Below are 13,087 nucleotides of genomic sequence, written 5' to 3' on the forward strand. Positions count from 1 at the left end.
TTGCTATGACAGTTTGATCAGTCCCCAAGCATCTCATCTACAAGCAACACTGCAAGGAAAGTAGAAATGTACTCAGAACACAGGTTCTTCTGCTGAAGGCAAATTTGAAAGCCTCAGTGGTCAATAATGCTCTGACAAATCCATTTCTAGGACAAATACCCAGTCAGGGAATTTTGACATGCTCAGGATCACTCTAGGAGTCTACAGCAGAGCAGAAAATATTAAGATTATCCATCCAAAAATTCAGCCAAAAAAAAATCTGTTATTGTCTGGTATTACTGCTTTGGGAACAGGAAAGAGTGGTAGGGATACAAAAGAGAAGTGACATGAGAGGAACAACACTCGTTTTTATAACACGCATCATTTTGCATTGTTAAATGAGGTAAATAAAGTCTCACAAATAACTTGTTTTAGTGTACAGTATTTATTACCTTGACTGATCTGAAGTCAATAATTTTGAAATAACTATATTAATTCTGAAATAAACGTTTTTAAATACATATAAAGATGAAAGACATCAACATGAGAATTTTTAATTGATCTATATTCTTAATCCACATGCAAGATATGTTGCTCAAAGATGTACATTTTCTTTCATTTTACACTGGTCCATAATAAAGCACAAATTCTGAGGGGAAAGGTAGTGAGGAAAACGTTATATTTTCAAATAGCCCTTTTATTAAAAAAGAGCATCAACTATATATTAAGCCAATGTGTTTCTTTCTGATTTTGGTTTTACTTACAGTATACAGTTTTTCAAAATATACACTTCACCAATGATACACGAAGAGCAGCCCTTTACTAAGGGCAAGTAACAAAAAACAGAAAAATACATAAGAAAAGGATTCTTACAGGTTAAAAAAGTAATGGTTTAGAACATTATGCCAATTCAGAGTGTCTCCAATGCTGATAAGAAAAGTCATGCACAATGGTTTTTAAGACAATGTTGTCATTAGTCCATTTGTCATCTGTCTGCATGCTTCACGTGAACAGAAAAAGGTACAAGAGTAAATGGAAAGTAACTCTCTCCAGTTATCTTTTAGGCCTGTCTATGTCATCAATAGCAGCTAGCAGCTTCTGTCTTGCCTTCTTGTTGATGTGAGACCCCAGACAAACATTCACCAGATTTGTCAAGTGCTTAGTGGAATATTCCTGGCAAATAAAAGCATATTATGTTATGGCAAGCAGAATAAGAACAGTAAATAAAGACAGAAAACTAAAAACCAGATATGCACACTCTGTGGGCTTTTCAAATGACAGCAGCAATTAGGAAACAAGAGAGACTTAAAGTGTTCGTTAAGTCAGGTCTGGAGAGTTTTCATAGTTGAGAGAGAGAAGTACAAAACTGTATTTTGCTGCCTGGCAGAATATAATGGAAAATGCCTACAATTTTAGTAGCATTGGATTGAGTTCACAGAAAGTAATAGTTATGTATCTAAATCAATTTATAACACATTTTCCATTCTTTTGGAGGTGTGGTGAGAGATACACATGCAAATGAAATAAGTTTTAAACACCACATTTTCCTAACAACTGTGACAAAACTTGATCTTTTTTTTATTCTGGCATTATATTTCTAATAACCTCCTAAATACTTCTGTCTACAGGGTCTTCAAGCAACATTAATTTCAGTACATGACAAAGGAGGAAAGAATGACACAAAATATTACAAGAATTCTTAACACCTGTCAAAACCCCACATCTGCCAGTACTACCTTCACCCTTAGCATTTTCAAAAATTTAAACTAGTTTTTCCACATAGATCACCAAACACAGCTCACGGTCTCTCACAGCTCCAGGTATAAAAACCATATTTCAGAAGAATGTTTTTCATCCCTTTCTAGTTGGCTTTAAAATAATTCCAAAATACAGATTTCCCAATGCTCCATTTTAAAAGACTTCTTATTCTGACAGTGGACCAGCTCTAACATCATGACAATTGCTTATAGTCTTAGTATAATTGTTAGGTTATGCTGCCCTGAAAGTATGCCAAATGCTTTGAAAACGCAAATGAAGTCTTATCTCAGATAGCAAAATTGATTCTGATTCAGTTTTATTTGTCAAAGAAAGAAAAAGCAATGACTTTTATGCATTCTGCCTTACAGCTTTGTTGAAGTTGCCCACTCCTAAAGGCCTAATTTCAAATTGTACTTCCTAATGATGAATTTATTCACTTTGGTATATTCTGAACAGAATACAAGTATTCTCAGCTTCACTAAAGGATGGAAGTTAACCAGAGGAAATTGGGCCCAAATACATCAGATCGTTTTCTTAGACCCATTCCTAGAAGCATTTGGTGTACTTATGCTCGTCCCTCTCATACACATTTAAAAACTTCGTGGTATCAGAACTACAGTAATCAACCAAAACAGCCCAGCCCAAGAGGCAAACTTCTTTATATACTAGGGTGGAGTTATGGTAAGATTCTTGATTATCTTATGAAAACTTCTTACTCGAATCACATTGTACTATCTTCATCTATAATGCACTGATAATTTCCAACCATAATACAGTACACTTACATAGTGCTCAAACTAAAAAGGGATTATGCCTACTCCCTGGTGATTTTGCCTTGTTAATTCACTTGCATAAAAGAACAACTTTTACAGGGATAGCATCTGAAGAACAAGTTGATAAATTACTTCAATTAGCTCTCAAAATTGTAAATGATCAACTACCTTCAACAAAAATATCTTCAGAATCAAAACCAATGTCTGAAAATAACAGATAGGTGCATTCTGAAGAAATCTTACATTCTCATGGTTAAAACAAACAAACAAACAAACAAACAAAAAAAACACACAGTAAAAAAACAGAACACTTATTGGGCTACTGAGCCTCTTTATCCTCCAGTGCAACACTGGTCTGTAATGCAGTACTATTAGTAGATTGGGCAGATGCTCTCCACAGCACTGCATAGCTATGATCTGTCAGATCTAAAATTTATTTTCAGCACATAATTTTCCTGACAACAAAGACTATCAAATCACTATTCTTATCAGATGTACGTGCCAATGCAGGCATTTCTTTTCCCTCACTGCTGTTCTAATCTCAGAATTGATTTACATGAAAGTCTGGGTCATTGCTGAGACTATGAAACAGATTTTACAGAGTGTATAGGCTTCAGATGCCTGGGATCCATCTGCTTCTTTTGCCCGTATTGGACCAGAGGTGCTGCCTAAGGAGTAGAAAAAAGTTTTCTTTGGCTTTAACCCATCTCAGAATACCGGGTAGATTAGCAGTAATTCCTACATGGAATTTCTTGTGTAAGGAGTATCGGATAGCCTACTTTTGCTAAAGCCAGAAACTACAACTCATAGCACATCTTCCTGAGATGAATGCTATCATGGAATGAGATATGGAATGGTAGTTGGTAGAAAAGGTAAATAAATTTAGATTTTCCTTTTGTCAAAATTATTCCTTCCAAATAAAGGTACTTTCATATGATATATGCATATGCATACATATGTTTATGTTGCACACCATATAATTTTATTATAACAAATGAATATATACATATGAGTGTAATCATTTTTAGCACACAGAATTAAGCATTCAGAGTTGTTAGCATGATTCCACCATTCTTGGGAATTCTCCTAAAAGACAGCAAAAAATTGAAAATTTAACTCTTACCCTGTGTTCTTTTATCCAGCGCTCCATGTCATTTTCTGTTAAGTAGTAGGCTTTAATGTAGGTCTCCACAAATTCTTTATCTGGAATAGGCCTAATGTCTGTTAACTTTTCTAGTTTCATTAAGAATTGTTGGAAGTCCAGTTGCATCAAGGCACGTCCTTCATTGCTGCATTTCTTCACATTAGCATAACTGAAAAAAGGAACACAGTAGAAACGAACAATAAATATAAATAAATAAAAATAAATCAATAAAAATGAATCTTACTTCTCAAAGTTGTTTAACTTAGTCCTTCAAACACCGAGGAGGAATATAATTATTGTTTACCCTGTGTCTACTTGTTGCACTTCTTTCCATCTCGTTCTTCCATACTCTCCTGTAATTAAGGACCCCACGTACATAGGAAGAAATATGGAAACATTAAGTAAAAAAGAGTGGAATACAGAACATATTTGGTGATGCAGAAGATGACAGCACAGTAGTGAACGAAAAGACTACAACACCAACTCTAAAAAGACTGGGAAACCGGTGGTAAGTTAGGAATAAGCTGAGCTAAGCTAAGCTGCTGGCTAATGTATTTCAGTTCACGTTTAGCAAGTCTACTAGGACACCTCTTTGTTCCCAATGAAGTTAGAAAACTTCTGCTCCATGGCTACCCTAAAGTAACTGCTAAAGTTAACAACTTTTCTTCCTAGCAATGGTCTTACTTCCTGGAAAAGAAAAAGACCAGCATCTCATTGAGATGTTGACAATTACACTTTATCCTCAAAATCTCAACAGCTTACCAATGCACTACAAAAATTAAACTTTAATACCATGACATAAGCATTATCATTACAGACATACTTACTCAAGACCAAGACTTTCATGAACTACTTACCCTTCCACAAGAGTTCTATTGGCCAAGCGCATGCAGTGCTCCCAAAGTATATTTGAGACTATTAGTGGAATACGGACTCTCTTAGATACCTCATTCAACCTTCTGTTAAATTCTTCAAATTCCTGATAAAACATGTAACATCATAATTCCATTAGCATTTAAAACATCATACTCTACAAATGCCTTGTAATAAATAAATAAGGAAAAAATGAACCACAGACACATACTAAAATAAGAAAAAAATGTTCTCATTGCCTCACTCTCTAAACTCATCTTTAACTTTCTGAAAGCCAATACACAGACACTGAAGAAAATCCAGCGATAAGCTCTTTATCCATCTAAAAACCTGCCCCACCAGCCTTCAGGGAGAACCTCAAAAATATTGCAATCGTTTTTCATCCTTCAGCCTTTTGCATTAAAAAATTCCCAGGTGCTTCAGTAAGAGCTGAAAGCACCCACTAAAAAACAAACCAAATCCAACAGTATACTGCAATGCTAGATTACAATTTAGGTTGAAGAAAGGTACCTGTTTCCACCTGAAACATCAGTGAACTGGATGAATTTTGAGCTGTTATTATAAGTGATAAACTAGCCATAACTGAACATAATTACTACTACAATGCTTTTTGTGACTTACATAAAGAGAAATAGAAGTCGGCTGCCAGGAACTAATGCTTCTATCACATTTAAAAAGATATTTAATAATTCAAACATAAAGGAGACCTTGACAGTGAACTCTGTGTAACCATCAGAGTTTGTACAGCAGACTATGAAGGCCACACTCGTCCAAGCAAGTGCTTTCATTCCAATGCTAGAATCTCATAGTTTTGTTGTTATTGTTTGTTTTCCTAGCAAACAAACAAGAGAATAACCACTAAACTGGTGATTTCAGTGACCATTTTAAGCTAGTTTCTGACCAAATAACTGGTATTTAACACACATTTTCTGAAAGAGGAATTGAGCAAGAGGAAGCAGAGTACCACAGTGCTGTGCTTTAACCAGCATATAGTCACTCCAGTAAAGACAAAACTCTAATTATTTCTGCTAGTAGCAAGAACAATGAAAATTCTGGACAGATCTTCTTATGACAACTTAATATTTTTCAGGATGTTATATTGCTCTAATCATGCTGCCTTAACAGTTTTAGTGATGTATGCAGTAGTTTAATGCTCATGTGTGCTCTAGCACACTGTTTCTCCTGAAGTATTCACCTTTAAAAGAGAGTCTACATATATGTTGTGTTGTGACATGATTTCCTTCACATCCCATTTTACATTAGCCATGAGAAGCAGCATCTGTTCATAATCAATGGCTTTAGCAGCAACAATCCAATAAACTGGTTTGCGTAGTTCATTGGCAGTTGACACAGTCTGAAATAGAATAAAAAGAAAATTCAATTCAGTAAATTTCAGGCTAGTTAAGAGCAATACATAACTACGGTTTAAAAATATTTCCATCATATAGTACAAGTTTCAAATGTTACATTAAAAAATTAGCTCTGAATTACACAATTCTGACCTGAGAATAGAACTGCTGAAGAAAAGGCTTCTTTGCAGCTGGCATCACTGCATCAAGATGAGGCTGAAGACACTCAAACTGCTCAGCCAGAAATACCCTTTGAAAATAAAGAAAATTTGCCATGAACTACATTTAACATTTGGAATGCCTCTATACTTCTCTTTATCTACATTTACTGGGCAACAGTAATATGTAATCTTGGTAAATTTAATACTGATAAGAACTGTATCATTTTTTGGCCAGCATATCAACATGTATACTCAACTATGAAAATTTGAAAATGTGATTGTGAATACAATGAATAAAAAGGTTTGAATAGCCAGAACTCAATTTTCTATTTTAATCAGGATATACTGCAAAATTCTGATTCAAAGCCTAGAAAAGCCAGTGGACAACTGTCCCACAGTTTCTTCATAGCAAGCCAGTACACACTAAAAGAAATCATGTCAGAATTCAAAAACAACATTATGATTACATGTTTGCTAGTAAACCTTTAAAAACACAACATGAGATCAAATTCTTTGTTACAGGTGTGATTTATTTTTTTTTTAATAATCACTTATTAATAATCATTTAATTCTGTTTTGTAAACACATTTTAAAATGAATTATTAATCTTTAACAATGTCCTCTTGTGTGGAAAACAAAATGAAATCCCATATGACTCTACTACTATTCTGACGACCAACTGAAAAAATACTTCATAAGAGTTTTCCATTACTCTCTCATTATAATCTCTTCTTCACAGGTAAACTTCCACCTGTTGCCAAGAACATCATGAATGCAGCCAAGCCAATATGTACTAAGCTGTTCTGGGTTTCAGCTATCAGCATCTGAGAACTGGTTTAAATATATAAAATAATATATATATTTTTTAATACAAATATATAAATAGATATGTAAAAAATAAAATAAACATTATATATATATGTGTGTGTGTGTATATAGATACACACACACACAATTTAAAACTCCATTGAGCTCTTTAAACTAAACTCTTTTTTCCTCTTAGATTTGGCTTTGTGCTGTCACAAATTACTGGAGAAGCTGCAGGAAAGTTTTATTATTTATGATTGCAAGTGGTTAGACCAAACAGTCATGTCCTACTACTGTTAATTAAAAATTACCTTTCTCATTTTTAAAATCACCTTAAAGACTAGGAATTTTTGGCCTCTTAAAAAGGTTTTGGATTGTAATCACAATTCCTTAAAAATTCCATTGATCACAAAAAGTGGTGTACAGTAAATAACCTACAAGGATTCCGTGGCTACCACTCTCTCTGCCAAACCATAGAGTGAATTGCCAGATGTCAAAATGACTAGATGACTGAGATGTGGGCTTGGCACCTTCTCCTTTCTCTCTTCAGCAGCTGCGAGAGTTCCTGTGGCATCAGTGGAGACCTCCTAAACACAAATGACAAACATGTAAGTTCGCTTGCGTAGATCATTATCTACCTCAGAAAAAAAGAAACAGCAAATTTCTTACTGCCCCTTATCACCTATAGAACCTTTAGACCAACTTCTCACTCTTAGATATAGTTTCTTCAATCTGATAACAACCAAATAAGGATAAATCAAAATAACGTTATTCATGCGTGAGCTTTTCCGCTTCTGTGAGCCAGGAATAGCTTAAGTAAAATACAAACCCTGTTTTTTTAAACATTCTGGGACAACTTCTATCCTGCAGACAGCTCAGTTGTAGAGAGCTTGGAAATATTCTCAGTATGGGACAAAAAAACCCACACATCTAGATTTTAGGCATTTACATAGCAGCTACAGATAGAAGAGCAGCTACAGAATGAAGAATTTTTCAGAGCTACCATAGTCATCTAAGCCACTGCAGAAATGGACAAACAGATGGTCACTCCCTGATGTTTAATTATTTGCCAAAACCAGACCGGAAGATGAAAACAAAAGTAGTTCTGGTCTACGTTAATTATTCATATCATGCTTACTGCTTACACACATGCTATAAAATATGAGAAATGCGACAAAATAAAAGTAGCCAGAATTCAAATCAGATAAAGAAGGTAGAAGATACAATACTGATTTCTTAACTCATTTCTTATCTTATGATTCTGGCATAGTAATTTTGTTGCCAAATAGGTACTACAAGCAGCCATCAGACTGGCCGTATAGAATGAAAATGAATTAGGGCAATAACGCAGTGCCAAAGTAGCAGTAAAGATAGTTTATTCAGAAGCGAGATTAGGTATGAAACATATCTGTTGCAAAAAAAGGTAAGAACACAACCAATACAACAGCAAAACTGCTTGAACAATTGCATTTATGGCTGGATTCCAAAAACATAATAGCATAATTCTTACACTGCTGTAGAACTGTACAAGGATGATGCCAAAAACATGATAATACATAAAGCAGCTGTGCAGGGTTTTTTTGGCTGGAGATAGAAATAAACCGTGAAAAAGCTTCACTGAAATAACTAAAGGAACAATAGTAGGAGGAGGAAAAACTGATTCAAGCTGACCATAGCAACCAAGAGGAGATTCTTTTAGGTTCACAGAAGAGAACAATTGGGAGGAGTGGCATTCTTTTTTTCCTAAGAAGAAAGGAGTAAGAGAAAGCATCAGAAATACTGACTGAACTAAGTCATGACCTAACACACTTTAAGTATCAGGATTGAGACAAGGAAGAATACACACAGTAGATCTTGAAAAGAAAAAAGAGAAGGTACCGCACGCACATACTACAGCAGATGAAACCAAGTATAGACAGACTTGGACAGTAGAATTCTGGCTGTTAAGTATGAAGAAAGTATCTACAAACTTGTAAAATAATGCAATAAACAACAGAAGTGGAAAGTGGGCAAAGCAGGGAGCCATGAGTAATCCCCACAGAAATCCTGAACAAGACTACACTACTGACTGAGCAATACCATCAATGAGTCATTTGTAGCACTAGAAGATCTACCTGAAGAAAGTCAACGAGCAGAAGGCAAAACTTCAAAAAGAAGATCAGATGTTACCAGATACAGATGCACTAGCACAGTCTAGCTACATCACTGAGCTCTTCGAAAAATGAATTTTTATTACTCTGTTCTGTGTTCACATTCAACCAGATAACTTTGCAATTATACTGACCAGACATTTCATAACACAGTGAAACTAGTACTATGCTAAGTCTATCAGAATGAATAAACAAGTTGAGAAGTCTGTATATTTGCTAAAGTTCATGCTAAAGCTCTGAAGATACCTGCCTAGCACATCCACAGTGAAAACTGGCAATACTATTTAATGATCTAGGCATAACAGTTAATCTGTTAACTCTTTATCTGTCTTATAACTTTTCCTTTCATATCATCCTCAAAAACACAACAAAGAAAACCTTTGAAGTATTTACATATGATTAAAAAAACAACAACAAAAATAAAACAGAGCCCACCAATCAATTCTCTAATCTTAGGAGTGACAGGGTTAGAGAAAGAATAGCAATAGTAAAGATCTGAAGAAACTCTGGAAGATTGCCTGGTAGCATTTTGAATATCATTATGAATAATAAAACGATTACTTTGCTGTTTAAACAAGAAAAAGAAAATCATTTTGACAAGACAGGTCTGTCAATTACATCTTCGTTGTTTTTGTGGGTTTTTTTTTCTTTCAAAGACTAACTACAAAATATATTAACATTAAGTATTACAGAGACTCCATTTTGTATCTATCTCAATTCAAAGTCACCCATCACTTCAGTATCAAAACACATATTAACCAATTTTTTCCATTATTTGCCCAATCCCATAAACATCTTACATTATTTGTTTAACACAGAAAGCATCTGAAGACACAAAATGCATACAAGACAGGCACATCTGTGTTCAACCATGGAGTCAAACCCTGCTTCAGATATATTGGCCAGACACACTATCAGTATTTCTTCCTCCTTCTGCTAAAATAGATGCAGAAGCATGCTAATAGTAAAAAGCAATGATGACATAACTGAGAGCAGCAATAGAGGCATACATTCAAGCTGGAACAAGAAAAAACCCTACAAACAGTTTAAAGAAATCAGTTGTTTTGCAACAGACATATAATAGAAATCCTGAAGGTAGTAGTAAGTACTAAGTGGAATTTGAAAGGCATTCAAAAATTAGAATATTAGTAAACATTCTAATAGTCAAATAGTCTACAGGTACATCATGTGTCTCTGACATGTGGACACTCTTAAACCGGATGTGCACTGATGGCAAAGAAAAAGCAGAGTGATCTCAAACATTTACCTAAAACACAATTTACCTTACAGGGTTACTCCACTAGCTCTGCATATAAAGAATTGTAATTGATAGTTTCAGTAATATTACGAGCATAGAATACAACAACAAACATTTACCAAACATAAGCCCTTACTGCATGCAAAAGCTGTTCAAAAATAGCTCACCTCAAAGTAATCACTTAACATAAAAAGATTTCTGATTAGAGCAGATGTACAGAAATGAACACGTAGTTTACACACACACACACACACACACCCTGCTAATCTTAATTCTAATAGTTCTTGAGACTCGATGGTGAAAATGACTGGCAGAGCCAATGTAAAAGCACACTGCATTCAAAGATAACAGTGCTCTTTGAATATGTCTTAATATGGTAAGGTTTAAAAATGATACTTTTTAATATTCCTACTACTTTTCATGTTGAAAGATTGCTATTTTCTTGCTCGGGCAGAAAGCTTACAAAGTTGGTAATCTTAACTCAGCCATTGGGAAACTAAATCAAATGAAAAAGGCGTAGCTGCCATGGTAAACACCATTCAATATGCCTTGAAAGAAAAGACCATTAAAAATGAAACATACTCTCTTGGGAATCTATTCTATTAATTTTCTGATTATTCATAATCCTCTGCAGGCAAGCAATACCTTTAGAGCATTGTGAAGTGCCATGCAAGCAACCTTACAATGCAAGTACTTTTCATTGGCCCCAGAGTTGAGGTGTGCAAGGAGTTTCCAATTCCACTGGCAGCACTAATCTAATCCTGCAGTACAGCTCCTTCACCATCCTTGTCACAAAACAAAGATTTCCCACACCTCAGCTGAGCCAGTCTCACTGATTTCAGTAACAGACTTCAAAAAACTTTGAATAGAAACTTACAAGACCTTTGTATTTCATTTATTTCTTAGTGTTCCAAAATAAATGGCAGACTTTTTGCATAAAAAACTACCAGAAATCATCAAGCTTACTTAGTGCCTTGTTTAGCTTAATGCAAAAACTTTTGTGTCAGGAATCACGGTGCGCTGAGAAAATGAATGGTAAAATGCTTAAAGAAATAAACAGCAGGTAAGCCTCCACAAGAAAGCACTTCCACTGCCACATCCTTGGGAATCTCAACCTCTATCTAACCAAAAAAGTAAGTCAAGCTGATTTGATCACACACTTTTTTATTGCAACATTTTTTTTTAATCCAAAGACAGTTTCATTAAGAGCTGCTGCTGGTTCCCAGGTGCTCAGCTGTGACCTGCATTCCTCTGGGACTAGAAATCAGCCTAAGCTTTTGCTGTCCAGCAAAAAAAGCTACCAGTGACTGATGTGAGATGGCTCAGTGACTGCCCAAAGAGAGGGGCACAACAACCGCCAAGAACCAGAAAATTTATTCAAACAAATAAGCCAGAAAACTTTCATTTTCAGTAGATTATTTCAGTCAAGTTAGGTTATTCTGTCGAACAAACAAACAAACAAAGTGTGGAGAGCTCTGAATGAATAATGTGAGGAAGCAAAGCAGCTGCAATGTCCTGTCATATTTTCAAAGTGTCTGTCATGTCAAAACTTTCTTTTTTACAGACAGAGTTTTCTTCTCTTGACAAGCACTTCACACAACACCTTAAACACTGTCATTACATATGTTGTATAAATCTATTTAAAGAAAAAAAGCACAAAATATCTTTGCAAGATGGGTTGGAAAGTCAGGTGTGCAGAAAAAAAAAGTTCCCTGCAATATTCCTTATCGTATTTGTGCAGCTGAAAATCTAAATTTTTAATCTCTGCACCATCAGTCTCTAACCTACTGTCATCACTAGAATATACATACTTTATGGGAAAAAGCAAAGACAAAATCTAAAATACATGAAACAATATTTCTCTATACGAGCAATTCTTTCCATCTGCTGTTCCATATATTGCATTGCAATGCTTATATACTTTACAGCAGTGATTTATTTTTCTACTTCTGTAAGGCACATTAACTAACAAACTTCATTCTAAATCTCAGTTTTAAATGAGCAAACCAGTTTGCAGTGAAATATTTATGAATATTCTGTTTGTCTGCTCCAAATACCTCACTGTCAAAAGCAGTAGTATTGTCTAAGGCAGCTATTTGCATGAAGAGGACATTCATAAACAGTGACTAGGTAATGGCAGTACCGTGACTAAGCAATAAAGAAGTTGCTTATAGACAGATAAAGCAAGGCATCGGAAGCAGAAGTTTCCCTTCCAAATCACCAAATACTGCAGATCACTATCTGATCGATGCCAGATATCTACTTGGGTGCTTACTGGTCGCCATGAATTGATATGATTAATAAGCATCATTACTATCGCAAAAGCACAGTCCTGGTAGGAATGATAAGCACAAGGATGGAATGTGTGTAGATCTCCCCACGACTCCCATTTGGGGAACTGGCAGTGAGGAGACATAAGCTGTTCGAAACATGCTTATTTCAATGTGTTTGGCTAAACGAAAGCTGCACCTTAACACTGTGAATCACTCTTCTCTTTCTTTTAATACATCCTGCTACCTGTGTACTTCTATTTCTGGAGAATCAGAATTATCATCTCTGAAATTGTTGCATAGAAGAAACATGCATTGAAGCTACCTTTCACTTGCTGAAGAAAGGGCTGACCAAGGAGTTCAGATGTATGTATGAAATTCAGAACATATAAAAAAGATTTTTGAAAGCCGTATCATCCTCTTGACTCTCAGAAAATGGACAAGGAATGACCCACTCTAAAATTCTGAATAGTCTTGAAATAAACAGTAGTGTTCTACCTTCAGTGGTACTGAGAAATTACAGAGAACTAGTTTGAGCTCTTGTTCTGACAGAGCCTCAGGCACA

At 35.2% G+C, this 13,087-nt stretch overlaps 1 protein-coding gene across 1 annotated transcript in view; it reads right to left on the bottom strand.

Moving 5' to 3' along the window:
- Positions 1-407: 407 nt before the first annotated feature.
- The window catches only part of VPS50 (VPS50 subunit of EARP/GARPII complex), a 66,859-nt gene continuing 54,179 nt past the window's right edge, over positions 408-13,087 (bottom strand). Inside the window, exons 23-28 of the mRNA XM_031614307.2 lie at positions 7,283-7,431; positions 6,030-6,126; positions 5,723-5,881; positions 4,512-4,633; positions 3,634-3,823; positions 408-1,152 (exon numbers count right to left, since the gene is read on the bottom strand). Of these exons, the coding sequence (XP_031470167.2) occupies positions 1,033-1,152; positions 3,634-3,823; positions 4,512-4,633; positions 5,723-5,881; positions 6,030-6,126; positions 7,283-7,431 (837 nt within the window). The 3' untranslated portion in view covers positions 408-1,032. The remainder of the gene's footprint in view (positions 1,153-3,633; positions 3,824-4,511; positions 4,634-5,722; positions 5,882-6,029; positions 6,127-7,282; positions 7,432-13,087) is intronic.

Source organism: Phasianus colchicus, chromosome 6 (genome assembly GCF_987193195.1).
Source record: "Phasianus colchicus chromosome 6, bPhaCol1.hap1.1, whole genome shotgun sequence".
Taxonomy (NCBI): domain Eukaryota; kingdom Metazoa; phylum Chordata; class Aves; order Galliformes; family Phasianidae; genus Phasianus; species Phasianus colchicus.